Raw genomic sequence first — 25,138 nt, forward strand, 5'->3', positions numbered from 1 at the left:
GAGAAAAAAGAAAAAATTGTGCTAAAGGGCTAGGCAAGGCGTGGTTGGGGTTTAGAAAATAATATTAGGGGTGGGTTCAGAAAAATTTAGACCCAAGTCGAGGTTAGGGTAAACATTATTAATCAGGGCTGGGGCTGGGTTAAGCTAAACCCGACCTAAACCCGCCCCGTTGCCATCCCTATTTTACAAGAGATTAAAGACAACGATATTTCAGTCATATTCCAATATTCTCTCATAGAAGACCCATGTCAATAGATTATATCATTAATTTGAAAACTTTAAGGGATGTCCAAAGAAATTAGAACAGTAAAAATTTACTTCTTTACTTATACCCTGTTTGGTAGGTGCTTTGACTTTTAAAGAAAACGATTGGAAAAAGTTTTGACTTTTATAAAGAGGTCTACCCACTCTGACTTTTATAAAGAGGTCTTCCCACTCTGACTAAAAAGTTTTGACTAGTGGAGTAATTAAACACAAGTGGGGAAATCTTTTCAATAGGTGAGGCCTGAAAATGATTGCAAGCCGCCCTTACAAATGGAAAATGACGAAACCACCCATTATGTTATTAGTTAAATAAATTACTACATCTTCTCACCTACATTAAAAATAAAAATAAAAATAAAATATTTAATTTAAGAAAGCTAATGACCACTTTCTTCACTTAAGCTAAAGCAAACTTCCCCAAGTTATTATTTATTTAAAAAAAAAATTGAACCAACCAAAAGCCCACTTGATTTAATTATTAAAATAATATTTGAAAATTGTATGTGTAGGAGATACATGAAAAGTAATCATAGCAAACACTTCCCACTTACGACCTAGTAAAAGTGCTCGTATTTGTCAATTTTTGATTATTTAGTTGTCGGCACCTTTCATTTGTGTGTACAACAAATTTTACGATGATTTTTTTTTTTTTTTAAATTTTTTGTAAATTCTTTTTTCGAAATTCTTAAGATGTAGTTTCAATGTGAGCAAAACATGAATATTGTTTTATTGTCAACAAAGGGTGATTAGGTGTCAAAATTGATGATTCATAATAGAATTTTAAAATTTAGAAATTATGAATATAAAAAACTTGTCAAAATAATACTATTTGTAACGTTTTAGTACCACGAACAGTACGATATGGTTCGCTCTGGGCCAAAGCCCTCATGAGTACCTTAAAACACATTGTACAATATTGGATTAGTTTTGTCCTTATAACCTAAGTTTTGAATGTTTTCCTATCTTATATGAGATAAATTACACGCTCCCTATTATTCCATCTCGCACTATGAGTCCACGAAGACTCCACTTTGACCTCACATGGTCTTTATACCCTTTTTCTATCAAGTCAAGGTAAACCAAACACCAACAAAAAATTATTTTACTTTGCAAAGGAATGACTCAACATTGACTAATTGCAAAATTTTATTTTAAGTCAATTTACTATGATTTACATCAAATCTTATCATTAAAATTAAAAATTATAAGGATTGAAAAATTATTTTACCTAACCAAAAGTTTTTATTTTTATTTTTTTTCGTTGGAGAACAGCATCATTAGGGGATTTTCCAATTTTTTTCTTCTTTTCGACTTACTTTCGGCCTTGACTTGTAATCTCACATTCAACCCTAAATTATTGAATAATCAAATATTATAGTTACAATGAAGAATTTAGTGGACAAGATATTTTAGTATGATTTTCAATCAAAATCACAAAATTATTTATAACTATTTCAATAAAATAAAGGGGTATTTAAGTAATTTCAAGTTCCAAAAAAATAGACCATAAGCACGCAAAGACATGGTGTTATGATGGTGAAGGATACAAAGAGTGGACTCTCCACAATTTTACTTAGTGGATCTCAGCACGCTCGACAGGTTTCCCTCACACGGTGGCGGGTCCCACCTCCTCCTCAATACCATGCCTCATCCAATTTAGAAATTCAGCTAAATTTAGGGGTTTTATTTGATGAGAATTCAGCTTAAATATTATGACCTAAGAATTTGATACAGACTTCTCAAGACAAGCCTCGTGGCCCACTTTTTCATGTTTGATAATCCGATGCATCGATGCTAATGTTTTTAAAAATGTGATTGATGATTGACCAGAGTGACTGATCGGATGGTCTTATTCTATCTAATAGACTGATCGGTTCAACCCAAAAGTGAAATATTAAGTAAATGACAACCTACGTGGATCCAACAATTCAAATCTTATTAAGTTAGTTGTAAGTCTATTTCTGTTAGAGTCGTGATAATTTGAAACTCTTTTTTCAGATGCACCTTTACGCCCCCATCACAGAACTGTGGATCATTTGTTTTAGGATACACGAGAAAAATATTTATGGTTCTGTAACTATCAGGTTAGGGGGTGTCTGAAAAAAGAGCATTAGATTATCATTAGTCTTTGTGTAATGGTTTTCTAACTGAAAAATTCACTAACGTGACATATGCAAGAATCATATATTTTTTCTCTAGAGTTACACCACTGCTCATTCTCATAAAACATGTGCAGTTGTGTATCCCAAGAGAAAAAAATCTGTAGTTCTTGCACATGTCACGTCAATGAGTTTTTGAGTTATTGTTTCAGATTGAGTTAGAAAATAAGCCATGCCAACTTAGCAAAAGAATAAAAAGTTTAGAAAATCAACACTCTTAGTATTTTGTTTAATACGTTTGAAGATGAGCACATTTAACTTATTTTCCATTAGAATAATGATGGAGTGACTTCGACATTGACCTCAATTCACACTTCAATGATGTGGAGGTATGTACAAAAATAGATGCTTTTCATCAAGATACGAGTAAAAATCATTTATGATTGTGTGTGCACCTACATGTTAACAAAGTGTAAATTGAGGTCATTCTAGCTAAACTCTTTCCATTGATTTATAAGTGGAGAGCTTAGGTATGCATGTCATCAATTTAAAAACATGGGTATTTCGAATATAGGTTGGGATCTATTGACTCTTGGAAAAGACACATGATCCCAATCATGTAAACATAAAATCTAACGTACTGATTTGTCCTCAAAATAAGTATCCTCTAGATTTTGTGTTAGAGTCGTACTGGAGTGACCTCAACAGGAGATACCTTGATGTAGTGGTGGGCACATATCCATAAATGCGTTTTACTCATATCTTGGAGAAAACATATTTACGGGCATACGCACGCCACCTCGTGAAGATGTCCTTGTGTGTCCTCCACTGAAGTTACTCCAACATTAATCTTTGTGTTATTTGGATATATATCAGTCCTGATAGTTGAATTTCATGTTTATATGAATGAGATCATGTGTTTTTGACGAGTCGTTCTTCCTGAATCACTAGAACCGACCCTTCAAATATATATATCAAAACATGAAGGGCTACGCATTTGTTTAAGATCACCCAAAAATCAGGTCCAATCCCTTTAGAAGCCCGGCCAGGTCTGTTGGATCACTAATCCATTTGATCGACTCATGAAAACTTTTAGTTGTGGACCAACTCGGTTCAATCGTTCGATTTTTAAAACATTGATCCACACATCAAGGGACAAGTATTTAAGTTGGATTATTAGATTCTAATTCTAGATTTTGATTTGGGATTGACAGATTTAGGGAATTGACTTGAGAATCAAAAGTCATAATCTTGTTGGACAAAAATATCACTTCAACACAAAAATACAAAAATACAAAAATATAATATTCTATTCTTTTAATGAAAGAATAAACTTCTATAATCTGAATCAAATATAGTATTAAATTTCAAAATTGAATTACTAACGAGAATTAGATTTTAGAATCAAAAGCAGACTCTCATACAAATCATTGATATAGATTTATGAATCAGTGCGGTCGATACAGACATCCAAAGAAAATCTACAAATCTAATCCTCTACGTGGGAACTGGCGTGTGAATTAATGGTCCCACATAGTCACGCCTTCCCACTTCAGATTTTTGCGCAGCAGCCCTCATGCAGTCAAACCCCCACTATAAAGAACACCTCTCTTTCTCATCTATCCATCCCAACTTCTTCTCTCTCTCTCTCTCTCTTTCTCCTATTTATCTTATTTGGTCTTAATTTTGTTTTGAAAACATGGGTGAAGCTGTTGAGATCTATCACTCAAATGGGTTCTCTAATGATCTTAATCAGAATGATCAGATACTTGTAAAGAATCATAAGAAATGTTGTTGGTATGAAGAGGTGATCGACGAAGATCTCAAATGGTCTTTCGCTCTAAACAGGTTTCTAGGCATTTTCAACTCTTAACAATGTTTTGCTTATTTCTTAATTTTTTAAGAATATTATCTCAAATTGGTTTCCTTTAAAACTCAAATCAGACGAGTTTTCGGATACGTTTTGAATCATCTCGTTCAACAATGAGAAAAATGAATCATGATTTTAAATCTTCTCCGAATCGATCTCGTTGTTGGACAATACAGAGACATATTGGACAAGATTTAAAACCATGGTAGGAAGGCGCGTGTCTTACAGAATATACAACTTTAGATAGAATTGATCGATGAAATCGGATTCATATATTGAGTAACTCAAATATCTCAAAGATGAAATTTCATTATCACAAATCTTTGGGATATAATTTTGATGATGATTAGTGACTACATGACTAGACAAAAATTCACCAAATTGATTGGCATCAATCATATTCTTGACTTTATTTGGTTGGATAATTTGTATTAATGGACAAATTCTAAGTACATATTTGTATTTAACTATTTGGTTGGATAGATTTGTATTTATTGAAGAATTTAAAAAATTAGTTTGATATTTTTCATTTTTCCAGTACTCTTCATAGTGGGACTACTGAGTACCAAGACATAGCTCTTTTGGATACAAAACATTTTGGGAAGGTTCTCTCTCTCTCTTTCACTCATCTAGAGAATGATTCAGTGTTATTTTCTCTATGGTATTATATTGATCTTTTTTTTTTTTTTTTTTTCGATTTGGAATTAGGTTTTGGTGATTGATGGGAAGATGCAAAGTGCTGAAACAGATGAATTTGTTTATCATGAATGCTTGATTCATCCAGCTCTGCTTTGTCATCCAAAGTAAATTATTTGGTTTTTAATTAATTTTTTTTTTAAGGATTTAATAATTCTCCATTTCAAAATGTTTATGGGGATTGATTCAAGATCACTCTAAAATATTTTGAAATTTTGTTATAAATTTTCTCAAAATGTTTTTGAAATAAGATTTTAAATCGTGGTAATTATAACTAATTATTGGTAATTATTTCAGCCCAAGAACAGTTTTTATAATGGGAGGGGGTGAAGGATCAGCTGCAAGAGAAGTTCTGAAACACAAAAACATTGATAAAGTTGTAATGTGTGATATCGATCAGGTACGGATGAAAGGGTAGATTTTTTTTCCTTTGATTAGAGGATCCTGACCCTTCATTTCAAGTGGGTCCCACTGGTCCACCATCATTTGTGAATTTACACAAAAAAAATCAGCTTGATTGGTGATTCTTAACGGTTGGATTTGACCCTTTTTACGTGGACATCATCCACACTGGGTTCTAAGCCTGTGATAGAAAATCATCAAATCGAACGGCTAGAAATCACCAATCAGATTGGTTTTTGATTTTTGTCTTCATCATGATCATTAGGTTAAGAGATCTTATCATGGAAGCAGGGGAGACAAGTACTAGTGAGAAGCACACATCAAGTTCCCTCTAATCTAGACCAAGTGGCTTTCTTTTTGGAATCTGAGCCCTAAAAGGGAACACCAAAGTAGACTAAAATACCCTTTCACTTTGTCAGATCTTAAAAAAAAAATTGGTCTTTAAAGGGGTAATTTTGAACTTCTGTTTTTTGACACGTGTCATAATCTTGTTGAAATTCTTTCAGGAGGTTGTTGATTTCTGCCGTCGATATTTGACGGTGAACTGGGAAGCGTTTGAGGACGAGAAGCTTCATCTAATTATTAACGACGCCAAGTAAGAGATCACTTTAGATTTTGAAACCTATGGTGATAGGAAAAAGTGGTAATTTAGATATGCCCCCTTTATGTTTTGGATATTATTTGAGATACCATTGACCTCATTCTATTTTAGAAGACTAATAGAAAATGACTTCGATCTCTACCTAACAATTAACTCTTGATGTTCTCTCCAAGACAAGTATCTTAACTAAACCTCTAGGATAATTTTTTTTTCCCTTTTCGTCAATCTTAAGATTCTATCACATTGAGTGCTCAATATTAAGGCCTACCTTTAGGGATTTGTCCTAGAAATTACTTGGTACGTGTGGGGGAAGGGGATTGCAGGTGCCCTAAAGATTAGTCGGGTGTTCTAGGAGGTCCGAACACCTTGGGCACCCCCTCTTCCTCCAACCCCCCCCACAAAAAAAAAAAAAAATTAAAAATAGAAAAACATTAAGAACAAGAAATTTTCGGAGACTAATAAAAATAAAATAAGGGTAGGATTTTTGAAAAGTTAGATATGATAGAATTTGAACAAAAATTCTGAGGATTTTCTTCAAGAGGTTGAAGAATATGAATTGAAGATGAAGTTGAATAGATTAAACATGACATATCCTTCTTATATTAAGAACTTGAAAATGACATATATTTGAGAGAAAAATCAAGGGTTTCTATTAAATGTACGGTGGAAAAAGATTACATGGATTGAATGACCATGTAGAATCTAAACCAAGGTCTTCATTTGGGCCATGTGGACTACTATGTTGGCCCAAATAACTCCTCACATTCTTAGAGTTCATAGTTTAGAAGTAAATTACTTTAAAATATATATATATATATATACATATATCCAAATTTAATATCCAAATCTAATAGTAGTAAAAAATTACTTAGCAAAAAAAAAAAAAAGTCTTGATAATATGACTACTTGACATGGACAAGTTTGAGAACCGTAGATCTGTACGCCTTGGGATACATGGCTCTCTCAGGATACACTTTTTATGAGGAAGTACAATCGTGTATCCCAACGCATACAAACCTATGGTTCCGAACTTGTCACATCAGAAAGTCAATTAAGTATGCCACCTGACAAGTCATATTATCACGACTCAAAAAAAAATATCTACTAGTAAATAATGTAATTCTTTTTAGAACTCTTTAAGTTTTGTAATAATCTACATCTATGTCAACCCAATCATGTATTTGGGTGCCGCATTGCTGTCCTTATGGATATGTGGTCCATGCAACCCATCTCTCTCTCTCTCTTAAATAATAACTGAGTTAGATAAATATTGATATTAAATTAAAGGGCCGAGTTAGAAAGGAGGGAGGAGAAATTTGATGTGATAGTGGGAGATTTAGCAGATCCAGTCGAAGGAGGGCCTTGTTATCAGCTCTACACTAAATCCTTCTATGAGAAAATACTCAAGCCCAAGCTCAACCACAATGGAATCTTTGTCACTCAAGTAAGTGTTGTTATATTTCTTAAATTTTCCTCTTTTTTTCTTTATTGAGTTAATAGTTATTGATCTTCTTTTCTTTCTCTTGTCCCCGAATACAGGCCGGACCAGCTGGAATTCTGACCCACAAGGAGGTCTTCTCATCCATATACAACACCTTGAAACATGTTTTCAAGTGTGAGTCTTCTCATCCATACCATATTTAGTATTTAAAGTTGTAAGTTTTACTTGTAAAAATTACTTACACCTCTCCTTGTACATGGTTGTGCAGATGTGATCACGTACACGGCTCATGTCCCATCATTTGCCGATACGTGGGGATGGGTTATGGTAAGTAACCACTCGCGTGGTTAATATGAATGACAAAACCCATATTAAACCACAAAACCAACAATATATATAAGAAATGAAACACAATAGGTTTTACATGGTTTAATAATACTTGTATCGATCCTCGAATGAAATGAGTACAAGTCACTCCCTACGTGTACACGGGCTTATGGCATCTATAAGGCTAACTTTTGGACGAGCCAATTATATATATTGAGTAATTTTTTTTCATGAACATCATCGTTACCAAAAATCAGTACATTCCAAGGATACTATATAATGGCTATATTAACAAATTTCCTTCCATTAAGAGTTTAAATGAATCAGTCATATTCTTCGAATTCATGTCAACTTTTAGTGAATTATAAATGTACAATACGTTCTTGGCATATAGTACCACTAGCGATCAACTACCAATAGATCATATTCACGACATCTATCATAACACTTGAGATCTCCACATGTCTTAACGAGATTGAATTCTATTTCATTGTTGTTATTAACAATTGATGTATTTATATACATGTATTCAGGCTTCCGACCAACCATTTTCTCTCGATGCAAAACAAATTGATAGTAGAATCGAGGAAAGAATCAATGGGGAATTACTCTATCTCAATGGGGCCTCCTTCCTGTCATCTACCACCATGAATAAGAGTGTCTATCGATCGTAAGTTTACGTCTTCTATTACTTTCTTCTTTTTTATCCCTCTAAGAGGGCCTATGCAAAAATTAACATGCATGGTGTACACATTAAGTATGTATTATGTGAGCTAATATGTGTACTAATCAAGAGAATTGATTTACTTGCTATTACAGGTTGTTGAATGAAACACATGTGTATACTGAGGAAGATGCAAGGTTCCTTCATGGACATGGGAAGGCTTATCATGCTTGAATTTGAAGGCCCTTGCTGAAGGGTTGGCAACAAAAAATAAGAAGTATTACTCCAAAGAAGACAATCTTTCAGAAGTTGAAAATGTTTGGGATAGTTGGTTTAAACAATATGTTTGTTTCTTAAGGTGGTGGGGGTATAGGACTCCAAGAGATATAAAAAAAAAAAAAGTTATGTCTTATATGAACAATTTATGGAGCATTTCCATCATTAATGGTTTATCATGCAAATTTGAATTTATGAAATATGAGTTCTCTCTCTCTCTCTCTCTCAAATGAATCTTACGATGGTAAGATTACCCAATCTTTGGATGCATGGAATTATCCCACATGAAAGGATTAATGACAAAGTAAAAAAAGATAAAAAAGAGAGGTAGAAGCAAAATCTTCTGTTAATCTTATCAAGTACTCAAGCAACATTAGATGGAAACATAGATATCGGGAGAAAAAGACATTAAGTAGTTATTGAAGAAGACGATATAAGGTGCTCGTTATAATAGTGTCATTATAGTAGTGTAACAATCACTACAACAATGCATTGATTGCAATGACACTGTAATGATCGTTACGACACAAAAGTGATCATGTAAATAGTGTAGCAATTGTTTCCATATTGAAACAAATATTTCCATGTATGAAAGCAATAGCAATCACCACAATGCTATAGGGATTACTTCAATACTGCAGTGATTGTGTTCCACAAATATAGGGTATATAGTGTGCTGCACAAGCTAATGTACACTAGCTATTTTGATAAATAAGCGACCGATATGATATTGAATGAATCACAAGCTCTTGTTACAACAACAACAAAAAAAAATACAATTTTTTGAGGCACTAGAGTCTCATAGAAGGTCTACATCTTGATGGAACCAAATAACACTCACTGTTTTTTTTTTCCGAAGAACGACATGTGAAAGGTAGGTTTCAATGGTTTCAGCATTTGTTTGTTTGTTTGTTTTTTTGTTTTTTTTTTTAATTTATAAAAATTTGCGATATTGTAATTGGAAAGTAACGATTTGTAAACATAGAGGGAGGAGTCCAATAGAGCATTTCGCGCTCATGCATCATTTACAAACATAGAGGGAGTCAGATAAACACCCCTTAATGAGGTGATTAATGACTCTCAAAGAATACAAAGTAAATGTACCTTGCCTAAGAGTATCTCCCAACTCATATCTTTAAATTTTGCCATTGAATTGGCATCTTCTTCAAATTTGAAGATGGAGATTCCCTCCAAACTACTTTGAATCCTTTCTTTAGATCAGTATTCATTATTTAAGTACTATTAATTCTCTTAAAAATGATATCGGTTTTGAGGTAAAAATGGTATTTAAAACATGTTTCATAAAAAAGGTCAAAAATGACATTTATGAAGAAAAAAAAAAAAGGGACAAAATAGGTATTTACAAAAGATGAATAATAATTTAGAGAGACCCTGCAAAATTTCTTGCCCGTCTATATTTGAAGATGTAAATAGTGACATAGAGATGGTAACTTCTAAAATGAAGACCAGTTGGAATTAGGTTTGGAGGTCTCTATATATCTTTATATTTGAAGTTTTGAAGACCGATTGGGGGTGCTCTAACTCCTAATAACCTTATCGCTTCATGGTTTAACTAGTGAACTCAAAATAATGGCATTAATTATGTATATCACATAATCCATCTTGATTTAAATTTAATAATGTTGTTGGAGAAGAAATAGATCGATCCTATCCTTGGAGAATGAGATGAAAAAGTTGAGGGCAAAATTGTGTCAACAACTTAGAGTTTTGGGTACAAATTGAAAAATTGAATGAGAAAATCAAGAAAAAAGAGGTAAAATGTTTTTTATCTTTTGGAAGATTATCAAATAATCTAACAAATTTAGCCTCAAGAATACTAATGATAAAGAAAAAAGAAGGCTACAATTAATCAAAAGATGAAAAATTACATCTCAAGATATTTACATCATTTTTCAAGAGTGGTAAAAAAAAAAAAAAACCCTTATTTTAAATATGAGATATATGCACTTGAAATCCTAATTTCAAAACTAGTCTGAGCTCCAACTATAAGGTTAATGTGACGGATATGTTGACTAGTCCAATTTGTCGATCTTCAGAACCTTAGATTACTTCAATATTAATCCGTCTTTCCATCCCCTCCCAATTACTATTTTAGGTGATGGAGTAAAAAAATAGTGTCTCCAACTGACCCATCCCTTATCATTTTTTGGGTCTTAGACATTTTCGATACCAGAAAAAGGTATTCCCACTTAGTTACCCATCTTTTTAAAGGCATATCACATGAATATTCATAATTACTACTTACAGTACCTAAAAGATCCATTTATGAGTATAGGTATAATAGGGTGTTAGCTAGCTTTGGAATTGCTCTTATGTCTTTATAAAATAATTAAAATTTTTTTCTTGATTTAAATATTTATTATTAATATAAAACATAGATTTTGTTATAAAGCATCTCCTAATATATTTTATAAAGAAAATTTTGTAATTATTGAAATTATATAATATTAAATCAATTTAAATTGTTGAAATCATACAAGGCAAGATGATTCAAACCAGTCAACTCAATTTCTTGGGGGACAAGACAAGATAAGATTCGATACCTAATTTTAAAACGATGGTCAATTCAAAATATGATTTTCAATATAATTCAATGTATGAATCATCTAAAACATTAGCTATTTGTCTTGGTAGACAATTGATATGACCTTGACAATAATTTAATAAGGTTTATTTGAGTGAATCAAAATTTTTTAAATATTTATTTTTTAAATAAAATTTTAATTTATTGATGGACGATCTCCTAAACGGACATATTTTATACAAAATTTATAATTTTTTTGTATTTTGGATAAAAAATATAAACCGAGTTCAATGGTTCATCAGTTATATCTGTGAGACGAGATGACTCTGTGGTGTCAACTCGGTGAATGAGACGAGAATGCCGAGTTTTAAAACCGTGCCGTTGACAGTTTCGTCTTTATCTAAAGTCGGTTGGTTCCCTCTTATTCTCCCCGCCATTAAAATTTCTCAAAATCCCTAATAAGCTTCGACACTTTCTTCTCTCTGCAGCAGTGAAGCTCTCTTCGTTACGATCTCGTATTCTCTTGATTTGATTCTTAATTTTGTCTCTGTAAGTCTCATTTCGATTTCCTCTTCATTTCACCGGTTTTTCGATCTTCGAAACCGTAGTTTTCAATCAAATTTCTAATTCAATCTTCCTGTTTTTCCTAATTTTAGATCATTTTTAATGCCTCGAGCTAATAATCTTCAAATTCCTTTGTTTCATTTCGATTTGTCGATCTTCAGAACCCTAGATTGCTGTAATTCACGGTCTTCCTAATTTTTAGGGAATTTTAATCTCTAAAGTTAATGATTTTCAAATTCAAATTTTCGTTTCGATTTGTCGAGCTTCTGTACCCTAGATTTCATTAATTTACGGATTCGTATTTAGATTGTCATTCTCTTCGTTTCATAGGATTCTCAGATTATCTTAGTTTAGTTCTTAGTGAAGCTTTTTAGGGTTTTTAGGTCGACGAACAAAATGCCTGTAAATCTCACGCATAACGCAATCTCCGCTATAAATGGAGGTGATGTGAACTTAAAGCCTCTTGTCCAGATCTTGGACATCAAGCTTATAGGAACTTCACATGATCGGTACCGTCTTCTCTTATCTGACTCGGTTTCAACTCAGCATGCAATGCTAGCGACTCAACTCAATGATAAGGTGAAGAGTGGTGGAGTTCAGAAGGGCTCTGTGGTTCAATTGATTGATTATATTTGCAGCACTGTGCAGAATCGCAAGTAAGTTCTGATGTTTATAGCTCAATTTGATTATTTTCTAGTTTTTCTCAAATTGGTGGAAACAAGTCATGACTGTTGGCTATAAAAAACCTCAAGCTCACTTAAAGTCTACTTCGAAACGGGATAATTGTAACTGAAAAAAATTAAAATTAAAATGGATAAAATTACTATTAAATTTAAAAAATATATATATTTAAATGCGTTTTGGGTGAATGTGTCGGTTAAAGGAAAAAAGAAACCATTTGTATTCACTGATAGAACTAAAGCATTTTGAATTATTTGATACATTCATAAAATCAGCATTTTAATGATACATATTTTAGGTTTGATGAAGTTCTGATCATCTATCAAAGAGAAAAGGAAACAATTGACCTTGTAGGTTCCCAAGAAATGCTTTGATTTCTTCCTGATAGCCAGGACACTGAGGAATATCTGGAAAGGCATTTTGGTAATCGATCTTATTCTATCTATGTTCATTCCATTGTGGTTCTCGCTTCTCCTTGTTTTTGTTCCCAACTCCTCCCCAGGTAGTTCCCAATGTTTGGCTCATTCCATACTTCGTGAATGCAACATCAACTAATTCGCTCATGATCAAGTTACAACCTAAGATTTATGATCATATTAACACTGTTCGTATTTCGTTCATTCCATTGGTATGCTCCCAGGTACCTGTACTTCTGATCCGTTTGCCAGACGCCAGGGGTCTTTCTGTGGAAAGCTCCATGAACAATTGTCATTTTTTTAATGTTTTTCTTCCGCTTCTCACAGCTGCTCTTTCCGCACCTCAGATATTTGGTGCCAAATTGTTGGCCGTTTCCCTATTTTTTCGATAATAGAGTTGGTTATCTTTGTGGCATAAATTGGACAAGTTTGTGAAGAGGGCTACAACAATTTATTTTAAGATAGCTCATTTTTTCATGTCGATGCACACTATCATGAATTAATATTCTGGTAAACCTCAAATCTCGGAGATACTTATTCCGAGGATAAATCTCAACCATTGGATTTTGCATTTAAAGGGTTGGGATCATGTGTTTTTTTTCATGAGTCATTCTTAGGAGTCAAGGTTCTCTGTCAGATCTTTCTATGTTTGGCTTACCTCCTACGCAGAGAGTTCCCTAGTGGGATCTATTAGTTGGTCCAGGTTAGTTCCCTCTAAAGTATCTTTTTTTGTTTGGTTGGCTAATCTGGGTAGGATCCTTACGTTGGATAATTTGATTGTGCGGGGTTGGATCATTCCCAATTGTTGCCCTCTTTGTATGAATGATGGGGAATCTGTCGATCATATGTTGATCCATTGCTCATTTTCTTATAATATTTGGTCGAAATTCCTTGGTCTCTTCGGTTTGAATTGGGTTCCTCCTCGTAAGTTCTCCTCGTTGTTAGTAGAATGGACTAGTAACGTTTTCCACTCCAGAAAAAGGATTCTTTGGGCTTTGCTCCCCTCAGCTATCGCTTGGGGATCTGGAACGAAAGAAATAACAGAGTGTTCAAGAATCAGAGTAGCAGTTCTCATGCAGTTTTTTGGAGATCTTGGGTTTGTTATACCTTTGGTCAAAGCAGCATATAGAGTTGCGGGGACTACATTTGATGATTTTGTGTTTAGATGGCACTCATTTTGTAATTACTAATGTTGTTTTTCGTTTCTTATTGTTCTTATTTGAGGCTTTCTCGGCCTCTTTGTTCTTATTTCCCCTTTCTGATCAATATATTATACTTTTCAAAAAAAAAAAAAGGAGTCAAGTGATCCTGACCCATATATATATATATATATATATTATATATATATAATATATTCTTTTTCTTTTTCTTTTTTAATTTTGGGTTGTTTCGAAATATTTCAGTCGAAACATTCCGACACATACCAATACAAAACAAAACATTTTGAAAATTTAATTCTAGGGATGTTTTGTATCTGAATGTTCAAATGATAGGCATTTTGAACCATGCTTTTAGTGGAAGGGTTGCATGTGCTGAGACTGAACCATTTCCCGTGTTATTTCATTTGAAATGCTGATGGAGTTTTCTTTTTTAATTCTCATGTGGTTTATGCAGGATTATTGTTGTACTTAACATGGAAACTATAATCCCGGATTGTGAGATCATTGGGAACCCAAAATTGTTGACAGACACTGGTTCAACTTCTCAAAAAGCTTTGTCTGATAACAACTCTGAACATCCACCGAGAATTTCTAGTAATAAATCAGCTCCACCAAATTCTGGTAATAAAATTCAGAGCTTCCGCCCAACCATTCAACCTCCATACCAACCTCCTCCACCGAATTATAGAAATCATGGGCCGATTGTGAAGAATGAAGCTCCTGCTCGAATAATCCCGATTGCTGCCTTGAATCCTTATCAGGGACGATGGGCAATCAAGGCAAGAGTAACTGCCAAAGGAGATCTACGACGCTACAACAATGCTAGGGGAGATGGGAAAGTCTTCTCCTTTGACCTTCTCGACTCTGATGGTGGAGAAATACGAGTTACTTGCTTTAATGCTGTCGTTGACCGCTTTTATGATTCTGTTGAGGTTGGTAAAGTCTATATGATATCGAAGGGAAGCTTAAAACCTGCTCAGAAGAACTTCAACCATCTTAAAAATGAATGGGAGATATTCTTGGAAGCAACCTCAACGATGGAGCTTTGTACGGATGAAGATGGATCGATACCAAAGCAACAGTTTTCCTTCAAACCCATTTGCGAGGTTGAGAACACAGAGAACAATTCTGTACTGGATGTTATTGGTGTTGTAACATCTGTTAATCCTTCAGTCCCTATTTTGAGAAAGAACGGTATGGAAACTCAGAGAAGAATTCTGAACCTGAAGGATCAATCAGGACGGAGTGTCGAGCTAACTCTTTGGGGGGAATTCTGCAACAAAGAAGGGCGGGAGTTGCAAGAGATGCTCGATTCTGGGTTTTCTCCAGTTTTAGCTGTTAAAGCTGGGAAGGTAAGTGACTTTAGTGGGAAATCAATAGGGACAATATCTGCAAGCCAACTCTTTATAAATCCCGATTTCCCAGAAACCCAAAGCTTGAAAGATTGGTTTGACAGAGAGGGGAAGAACTCTGCTTCTCTGTCAATCTCAAAGGACATTATGTCCGGAGGGCAAAGAAACGAGATCCGTAAAACAGTATCTCAGATTAAAGATGAAGGTTTAGGGAGGGCAGATAAGCCTGATTGGGTCACAGTAAAAGCATCGGTATCATTCATCAAAACAGATACTTTCTGTTACACGGCTTGCCCGTTAATGATTGGAGATAGACAGTGTTGTAAGAAAGTCGTGAAGTCAGGAAGCACAAGATGGCAATGTGAGAGGTGCAATCAAGAGTTTGAGGATTGTGATTACAGATATCTTCTTCAAGCTCAAGTTCAAGACCATTCCGGACTGACTTGGGTAACGGCTTTCCAAGAGTCGGGAGAAGAGATCTTGGGTTGCACCGCGAAGGAGTTGTACGGGTTGAAATACGAAGAACAAGACGATGATAGGTTTGGAGAAATTATTAATCGTAGTCTTTTTAATCAGTTTCTGTTTAGGCTTAAAATCAAAGAAGAAATGTATGGTGAAGAGCAGAAAGTGAAAATAACTGTTACTAAGGCAGAGAAAGTAAATCCTTCTTCAGAGAGCAGATACCTACTTGATTTGATTTCCAAGGCTTCTCTATAAAGGGTATGAATTCTTTGTAAGAAATTCGGCGAATAAATGTTTGTTACTCGTAAATCTTGATCAACAAATACTAACTGCAGTTGATCCTCAACTGTACAGCTTTGATCCAGATTTCATTTTTTTTTCTCCGATTTAATCAAAGTAATTCTTCTTTAACCACCTTTGCTATTTTAGATCTATTGCTTTATTTGTTTGTTACTGATTGAGCTTTAACTTCGATTATATCAGGGATAATTCGTTGTTTTGTGTAATTTTGTTTCAGTTTCTTTATGATTCGATTATGGTCTGACTGCTCTTTTGATAACCTCTGTAAACAATGTGATCCTACTAAAAATCTTGCTTTAGAACCCTTCAGTGATGGAAGGTTATAAGAAGTGTTAATTTTCATTATTTTTTGAAATCTGATTTCTCGAATTCAGACCAAATTACAGCTAAGAGAATTACAGATGGTGAACATAAAGGAACGAGAAAATACAGACACCATTACTGAAGCATCATATAAGAAAAATGAAAAACGAAAAACGAAAATTCCCAGAATTTTCATATTCTTTTCAGGTCCGCTTGACAGGATCAAAGTTGGAGACACCAATGACAGCCCCGAGAATCGCAACAAGCACAACTCCCCCTGCTCCAATACTAAGCAAGAAATTCTTAAGAGATGGGGAAAATGCAGAACCAGCAGCCTCAGCCACCTCAGGAATCACCATGGAAGCCGTAAGAGCACCAGCAGTCAAGCCTGTGACAACCTTCTCCTTCAACGAAGCCTGGGCTTGGAGCCTTGTATCAGCTTTAGATGAAATTGTTGCAATTGCCTTTGACTGCTTAACAGGCAATGGCTTGAAGAAAGCATCTGAGCTCGGCTGTAGCCTCTTGTGGCTTGCAGAAGTTAATGGCATCGCCATGGAAACCACAGAAGTTGAAGCCATTTCTCTCTCTGTTTGTTCTTCTTTGTTAAACAAAGGAAGAAAAGTGTGATTTGTGTTGAGATCTGTGGTTTAGTTGTTGTTGTTGTGATGAGTGATAAGGAGGAGGAGAGGATTTAGATAGATATTTAGGGTAGAGGGAATGTGAGAATCATGTCCTCTCTCTTTATCCTATGTGGTGGCTTCTCCACCTGGTTTTAGTGGATAAGGTTATCCCCATCAGGTTGAAATGGGTTCTCCTCATAGGGTAGTCAAGTCTTGTCTCTCATCACCATCGAGATTGAGTTGACTCATCTGAGTCATCTCAGTTGGACGAGTCAAGTCCTTAGACATTCGGCTAAAAGAGTAGAGTAGATATATAATTTGAATTTGACACACTAAAAGACACTTAGTGTATGGAATGTATGGTTTATTTGAGATGTGGATGAAAATCTTGTGAACATGAATTGAAGAGAACAATTGAAATTTCATGAAATTCTCTTTCAATCCAAGAATACATCCAAAGTGACTACCGATCCTATAAATAGATATTCGGTACTAGTATACCGAACAGAAAGATTTGCCACAACTCGACATTTAGAAAAACCCAAGAATGCCAATTTAACCTTCCGGCCTATATCGATCCATATAGTCGTATTCTACCGCTCATCCTACATCAAAACCTTTCTCGAATGTTTCTTAGAGTACATGTGATGATTGCAAACGATGGTCTTATCAAAGCATCTTCGTCCCAGCAACGTCGTATAAGTTCAATCAGCTCTTCGAGTTGATGATCATCGTCCTCGGGGAGCTTTGGTCTAAGCTTACCCTCTTCAACTTCCAAAGCAATCTGTTTAGGATCAATGGCATGAGAAAGAAAATATCAAAACTTGATGAGTAGGGGAATGTAATTTATTATACCTTTGTGGGCCCATAATCAGTCTCAATGTATGGATGTTGGCCTGTGATCAGCTCATTAAGTATGATACCAAAGCTGTAGACGTCACATTTCTCTGTGTATGGTTCACACCGGATCACTTCTGGTGCCATGTAAACATACGTCCCTGAAGAACATTAAAAAGTATTGTTCTTAAACTCAGAGAGTCAACTCGATAAATTTTGAGGTGACACAATAATACTCCATTTACATAAATATTCAAAAACAATTTTAATATTTTAAACTAAACAAAATTGTTTTTTTCTCCGCAAAATATTATATATATAACCCTTGATTGAGTTTCTGAACCCCAACTCTTGCATTTTCAAGCCATCACAGTCGACATCATGATTTGTTGAGCTGACTCAATGAGTTGGTTCCATCGAGTTTTGTGCCAAATTTTGACTCAGCTCGACGAGTTACAAAACTATGATCTTGACCTAATGAAGTGAGTCTAGGTTTTAAAAAATTCCAAAATGATCACATAATCTCAGCCATTGAATAATTTTCCAAGATCAAAAAAATTGTGTTTCTTGCCTGTTTCACCAGTAAGTGCCTTCTCTCCATCCAGCAAGAATCGGGCATGGCCGAAATCTGCGACTCTTACATGCATGGAATCATCCAAGAATATGTTACTGGGCTTCAAATCTCTATGAAGCAACTTAGGTCTTTGTTCATGCAAGTATTGCATCCCTTGTGCTATCTCCATTGCCTTCATCACTCTCTCATCGAGCGGCGGAATAAGCACCGACCTCTCTTTTTGTCGATCACCATAACCATGCAACCACTCCTTTAGTGTCATGGTCATGATCTCTGTTACAACCCATGCATGTTCGGGTGGGTCTAGGCATGCGCCCATTAATTGGAGAATGAAAGGATGATGTTGTCGAGATAGTGTTTCAATTTCTTGGATGAAGAAGGCGGTACCGCTGTTGTTGGAGTGGAAGAAATTGGGGTATATGCACTTTACGGCGACGTCTAGTCCTCTCCAGGATCCTCTGTGTATGTCTGCAGTGCTGCCTTGGCCTACTTTTTCTTGTAATTCTATCTGTTTAGTTCAAAGGTGATGAGTGTGATCATACAGGTTAAATAGTTAGTCCCACATCAGACACAAATTGCCTTCTCTCGCTCTCTTTATAAGCTTTTGGCCTCTTTAATCAATCTCAATTACCTTGTCGATCTATTTTTGAGTTGGACCCAAGTTTATCACCAATATTTACTTATAACACACAAATCTATATGTAAATTATTGAGAAATTTCTGCAAATGTGCGCAAGTTATGGTAAAAATTTGCATTGTTCATTTTAATTCTCACAACATGCTTTCTAGTGAGTTTTATAACCAGCGATCTTGCAATAAATTACCAATGAAATTGTAGGTAATGTTAAAGTCAAATACCCTTGATATTTTTAACAGCGAGATCACTGCTAATTTACCAACGAGACCATTGATTATAAAAGTGAAGAACTCGAAAAATATGTTTTGGAAATTAAAATGAACAATATACCAGAATCAGAATTTTGTCATATTTAACTACGAAATCGTAATTTATCCTAAATTATTTAAGAAGGATTAGTATGTTGTAGATAAAAGTTGGTGTGCCAATAGAATCTCTCTAAATATTTGTGTATTATATCCAAGTTTTGATGATATGGTTAAAAATGGGATTTTGGACCGGATCATTACTACCCAGTGTGTAACTTATATTAGTTCAACAATATGGAAAACAATACCAAAACCTAATCCCAAAAATTTTGAGAAATTTTTTGCTCAAAAATCCAAATAGAGGAATCCCATGATGCCTAACATGGACAGTTTTATAAATTGGGAATACTTTTGATACACACGATTTCATTCGATTGATCAATTTTGAATTCTGTGAGTAAATTTTATTTTTCAAAAATTTGGAGTCAGCTAAAGGAATTTTTTAATTTTTTTACCATAATACATAAGATTACAATTATTTTTTTACCATGGTTCTATGGACATGTCACGTCAAGAGAGTAGAGGGGGAGTCAAAAAATCACGACTCATGAGATTAATGCATGTGATGGTAAGAAGCAAGTGGGTATACTCCTCAGGTCATTACTTTGAGTCTCTATATGTCCCTCCATAAAAATGTGCTTATTTATTCATCGTAAAATGTGACCGAGTGAGATGGTGCGTGCGGGCCCTAGGGAGATTATTCTCACCAAAGGTGGGGATACTACCTCGTGTGGTTCGATGTACCATCCATTGATCTTAGCTTGATCTATGATAGATGCAAGATCAAGGTTGTGGGCAACCATTGATGGAATCGTAGGGCTGGCATTTAAGGTGGAGAGAGGACATGGTTGTTGATTATCACTGTTGTTGTTATTGGTGATATAATCCAAGAATCCCTTCTCTTGTGCTATCTGAAGGCAGTGCCTGAGATAGGCTTGCACCCTTTCCAGCTTTGCTCTGTATGTGTCCTTGAGCCCTCTCAGCCGTTGGATCTCTATTTCTAGCTCGGCCACCTTTAAAATCAAAGAAATAAAGCACACAGGATCAAAACCCATGCTAGGGGTTAAAGAAATAAAATTAATAATGTCTCACAAACTTTTTTATTTTAGAAAGATTATATTAACACACCAACTTTACTTACAACACACCAATCCTTTTGAAATTAAAAGTTGGTGTGGCAATAGAATCATGTACCATAGTACAAATAAAACAGTAACAAGAGCCAAGTTTTAAAATCTCAATCACATGGAAATATTTTAATTAGGAAAAAATTCAAAATTCTTGATCAATGAAAATAATTCAAAATTTCAAAATATTCTTAGACAAATAGAAATATTCGAAATTCATTAAATATTGTTTTACGATCTTAATCTGATAAGATTGCAATTTGATTATTATTGGATCAGTTCTAAATCAATCATGTACCAATCCAATAGGGATCCGATACGATCACATAAAATGTGAGAAAATATAAATTATATTGTATATTTTGTCAAAATATAGGAAATTTATTTAGATTTTGTACCAAATCTGATTTGACCCGATCCGATTTGCATCCTAATTTTGAGATTCAAGAAAAACCGATCCGACAAGACTCCGATTCCATGCATATCATGAGATTAGTTCTGAATCTGATCCCATATCGGATTGGTACCAATTCAACCCAGATCGGATCGGTCCGACCCATTGACAACCCTAATTGGAAAATTATACCATCCATAAGTCCTAACCTGTTCCTCCAGTTCGATGGTTGATTGGTGGTGGCACATTGTAAGGGCTAATGGTGGGTCCACCTTAACTTGCTGATCAGATTTTGATGTAGGTTCGTGATGATCTTGTGAAAGAGTGGACCCCATCCAACCGTTAATTATTGTACAGCATCTGATTGATTGCTTGGGTTTTTCTTTCTTCGCAGATTTGGGTGATGATAGCTTTTGACTGAAAAGTTGCTTCTCCTTGATCTCATCAGTCTCTATGTTCATCATCCTTTTATTATAAAACGAAACCGAAAAAGAGAGAAGAATGAAGGAGGTGTGATGGGACTTTTAAAGCCGTTCGATTTGTTTTTAGTGGTGGAAAAAAAGACAAGATTTGGCGGTTGTTTCTATGGACGATCCATCTTCCCACACCTGATCACTATGATTCACATAGAGGATCTGTATTACATTTTGACTAAAATGGTGATAGTTTCGTGTTCATTCACGAATTTGCCACTTGATTTGGTTTTTGTTTGAGTGATTTTTTTTTAACATTCAAAAGTCAACAATGATTGGGTAAAATTCGGTTTCGCGTTTCGTCTCGTCCAAGGCTTGATATCGAGTCGTCTTGGACGAGTTTTCCAATATATTTGAGACCTCTCGTTGAAAAAATCATAAAATTCAACGTGAAGTATTAAATTTCAATAAAAAAAAAAGACTTGTGAGTTGGTCTCGTTTAGGTTCGATATCAAGTTAACTTGGACGATATGTCTTAGTCTCATACGAGTTTTAAAATCATGATTAGAACTGACTTGACTTAGGTCTTTTCTCATATATTAATTGAAAATAACTTAAATACCCCTTTCTTCAACTTATAATAAAATAAAAGAGGAGTGATTTTCTAACGCCCCTTGATGTGGCATGGGCTAGAACCAAAGATTTTTCCCTTGGAAAAGAATATATGGTTCTAACACATGCCATGTCATGAGGCATGAAACATGTGTCAAAGAGGGGGTATCATAAAATTATTATTCAAAAAAATCAAAATCAAAATTTCCTTCAAACCATTCAATTTCAAGCTCTTCTTTAAATTTCATCCCCAGTACAAGAAAATCCTGACTCTGCCTCTGGGCCTATAGAAAATGTTGTAGCACGTCTCTTAACTTATTTCTATCATCTGTAACTAAATATACTTGTATTAATATTGATTAGGATAAATGACTTGATCGACATCGGATTCACCATTCAACTAGTTTACTTAATCTAACGATCATACCAATCAAGTCATCTATTGTCTTTTAGACGTTTAAAAAGACAACATAAAAGGAAAGGTCCATGTGAAGTATGGTTAAAGATAGAATTTATGGACAAACTTGTAATATTATTAATAAGAAGGGTGCTTTTGATAATTTGAAAATGGTATTTTTCCCAAGCAAGTGAGAGAGAGAGAGAGAGAGGACAGAAGCAGTGTTGCAATGGCGATGATTTCCAAAGTGGTGGGTCCCACATTTGTAGACATTGTCATCTAAAACATCACGCTTATATTGATTGATTGTTATATTATAAGGAGAGGTAAGTAATTTGTCATTTTTCCATGCCCAGGCGTACTGGTCTGCACATACCGTCTCGCTACCTCTAGTATATCTAGAGAGTTTGTTTTGGGCAGATAGGGATGTAAATGGGCCGGTCCAGACCATATTGGGTTCGGATTTTAATTAATAATAATCATGCGGGGCTTATGCAGTAAGAAATGTAGAACACGAAGCCCACTTTAAATCGGGCTTTAGGTTAGATTAAAATTAACATTTTAGTTTAAAGTCAACATAATGATTGGGGGAAGAGTTGAGTTTATGGAATGGGCAGGCTTTGAATTGGGCTTCGAAACCTATGCCCTTACCCAACTTGCTTACATTTGAGGTTTCGGATCTCAGGCTTTTTTGACATCCTTAGGGGTGGATTTGAGGTGGTAAATGGGCCGATCCAGGCTACTAATTTGGCCTCAAAATCTAGTATAAACCCAACTCGTCTAATAGTCGTTGGGTCAGATTCAGGCCGAATAAATACATGCTAAGTCGTGGCATGGTTTAACCCACACATATTCAGGCTCGGGCTATTGACAACCCTAAGTAGGACTGTCAATGGGCCGGCTTTAAGAATAAAATCTTAGTCGAAGCCCAGTCCACCTATATTCGGGACTTTTACGGGTCGGGCTAAACCCATATTTAACTATTTTTTATTATATAAAAAACATACCAAATAACAATAAATTGATCGAAATAATATTTTATTATTAGATTTTAAAAAATTAATTGCATTTTATAAAATAATATTTTATGGGCACCATTATTAATTTATAATAATAAAAAAATTATTATGTAATATTTTTAGGGTAAAATTCTCAAATAATTATCGAAGTTTTCAAAAATACCGAAAGTGTTACATGTGTTGACACAACTGCCACATAATGTAGACAAAATGCTATCAAATTGTTAACATTACGTAATTACTTTTTCAACATTAGCAATACTTCGGAAATACCAAAAAAATTTGTAATTATTTGGGAATTTACCCCATTATTTTTATATAGAATAGTGGATTGGGCCTAAATTCCAAACTCAAATCCGGCCCTATAATAAAATGGGCTTAGCTGTACCCGATAAGTAAATTGACTAATTACTAAACTCAGACCAGGTCCATGACAGGCCAGATCAGGCCAAAACCCAACCCATACACAACCCTAACCCTAAGTATGATTGGCATCCATTCTTGACGTTTCCCTTCAGAAGATGTAGATGTGTGAAAGACTTAGCATCCTCTTTGAGGAAAAGGGATGCTAGTGGAACCCAACTTTTACTAATTACACACCTCAATTAAAAATAAAGAAAATAAGTAAATGTTTGAGAATAAGGTAAAGTTGGGGGTACCAATAAAAGCTCTCTCTCATTTTTATTTTTATTTTGTTCTAGATTACTATTTTTCGGTTTAAGATTTTGGGGAAATTATTGAAAAAAATCCTATAATTAAAATAAATTATCAAAATAGTACCAATTTTTTTTAAATTTATCAAAAGAGTAACAAGTCAGCACTTTAAGTGTCGATTTATTTTTTTAATTAAAAAAACAAATTCAGCACTTAAAAGTGTTGAATTTTTTATTTATTTATTTTAAATATGAAAATTTGGTACTTTAAGAGCCGAAATGTTTTGAATTCAACCGTTTTATAAACGTTATCCATCCGATGTAAAAATTTTAAATTTCTAACCGTTGCACTCTATATAAACTTATATATTACACACTCATATTTCTTACAATTTTCATTATCTCTTAAATTCTTATAATTCTATTACAAGATGTTATAATTCAATTGAAGATGTCTGCAAGAATTATTATTTGTTGATATGGAGGTTACGTTGAAGGTATCACATATTTAGTAAAAATACGTGATTTTTATCGACTTCATCAGGAGTTTCATATTCTGAGTTAGAAGTTTTTATCTTTTTGGTTTGTAATATTCGACAACAATTTTCAAAAAAGTCAGTTATCAATTTAGATAATGAAAAAAATTTAATAGATATTTTTTACTAAAGAACTTGAGAATATATATTAAATAGTAATCAAAATTTCTAAAGTATAATTATTTTTGTAGTACAACATGAAAATAATGTATCAATTAAATTATAGTCAAAGTAGGCTTAATTCATTGAATCAATATCTAAATATCAATATCAACCACGATATTACGTATAGTTCAAATGAACATAATGTTGTAGCACAAAATGATTCCAATAGTGATGTAGATACATTTGTTGATAACAATTTAAGTTCGTCGTCCGATAACGATGAAAATATATTTAATATTTATATTGTTAAAATTTTCAATAATGTAGTTGAATTAAGAGAAAAAATTATTTCTTTAACTATTTCAAATAATTTTATATAAAATATATTTTTAATAATAAAAAAAATTATAGTTAAATGTGATGTTCCAAACTGTGAGTAGCGTATATATGCTAAAAAAATTGCAAATGATGATTTATTTATTA

General features: G+C 34.1%; 4 protein-coding genes across 4 annotated transcripts; 2 read left to right on the plus strand and 2 right to left on the minus strand.

Annotated features, from left to right (window-relative positions):
• Positions 1–3,995: 3,995 nt before the first annotated feature.
• Positions 3,996–8,840, plus strand: ACL5 (S-adenosyl-L-methionine-dependent methyltransferases superfamily protein). Its single transcript, XM_086435087.1, has 10 exons — positions 3,996–4,211; positions 4,772–4,838; positions 4,942–5,036; positions 5,227–5,329; positions 5,838–5,926; positions 7,220–7,376; positions 7,472–7,547; positions 7,642–7,700; positions 8,234–8,370; positions 8,520–8,840. Exons 1-10 carry the CDS (start codon positions 4,063–4,065, stop codon positions 8,596–8,598), a joined length of 1,011 nt encoding a protein of 336 aa, XP_086291213.1. The 5' UTR covers positions 3,996–4,062; the 3' UTR covers positions 8,599–8,840.
• Positions 8,841–11,604: 2,764 nt separating this feature from the next.
• Positions 11,605–16,231, plus strand: RPA1A (replication protein A 1A). The gene is made up of 2 exons (XM_086435100.1): positions 11,605–12,405; positions 14,461–16,231. The coding sequence occupies exons 1-2, from the start codon at positions 12,146–12,148 to the stop codon at positions 16,073–16,075; spliced, it is 1,875 nt and encodes a 624-aa protein (XP_086291226.1). The 5' UTR covers positions 11,605–12,145; the 3' UTR covers positions 16,076–16,231.
• Positions 16,232–16,440: 209 nt separating this feature from the next.
• Positions 16,441–17,184, minus strand: PSBX (photosystem II subunit X). The gene has a single exon (XM_086435119.1). The coding sequence runs from the start codon at positions 16,999–17,001 to the stop codon at positions 16,627–16,629; it is 375 nt and encodes a 124-aa protein (XP_086291245.1). The 5' UTR covers positions 17,002–17,184; the 3' UTR covers positions 16,441–16,626.
• Positions 17,185–17,408: 224 nt separating this feature from the next.
• Positions 17,409–21,343, minus strand: LOC147410415 (serine/threonine-protein kinase STY17-like). Its single transcript, XM_086435111.1, has 5 exons — positions 21,130–21,343; positions 20,125–20,412; positions 18,440–18,962; positions 17,899–18,041; positions 17,409–17,827 (listed from the first exon to the last, which is right to left on the minus strand). Exons 1-5 carry the CDS (start codon positions 21,253–21,255, stop codon positions 17,654–17,656), a joined length of 1,254 nt encoding a protein of 417 aa, XP_086291237.1. The 5' UTR covers positions 21,256–21,343; the 3' UTR covers positions 17,409–17,653.
• Between the last annotated feature and the right edge of the window lie 3,795 nt (positions 21,344–25,138).

Source organism: Akebia trifoliata, chromosome 1, assembly GCF_017979445.1.
Source record: "Akebia trifoliata isolate Shusen 1 chromosome 1, ASM1797944v1, whole genome shotgun sequence".
NCBI classification, from domain to species: domain Eukaryota; kingdom Viridiplantae; phylum Streptophyta; class Magnoliopsida; order Ranunculales; family Lardizabalaceae; genus Akebia; species Akebia trifoliata.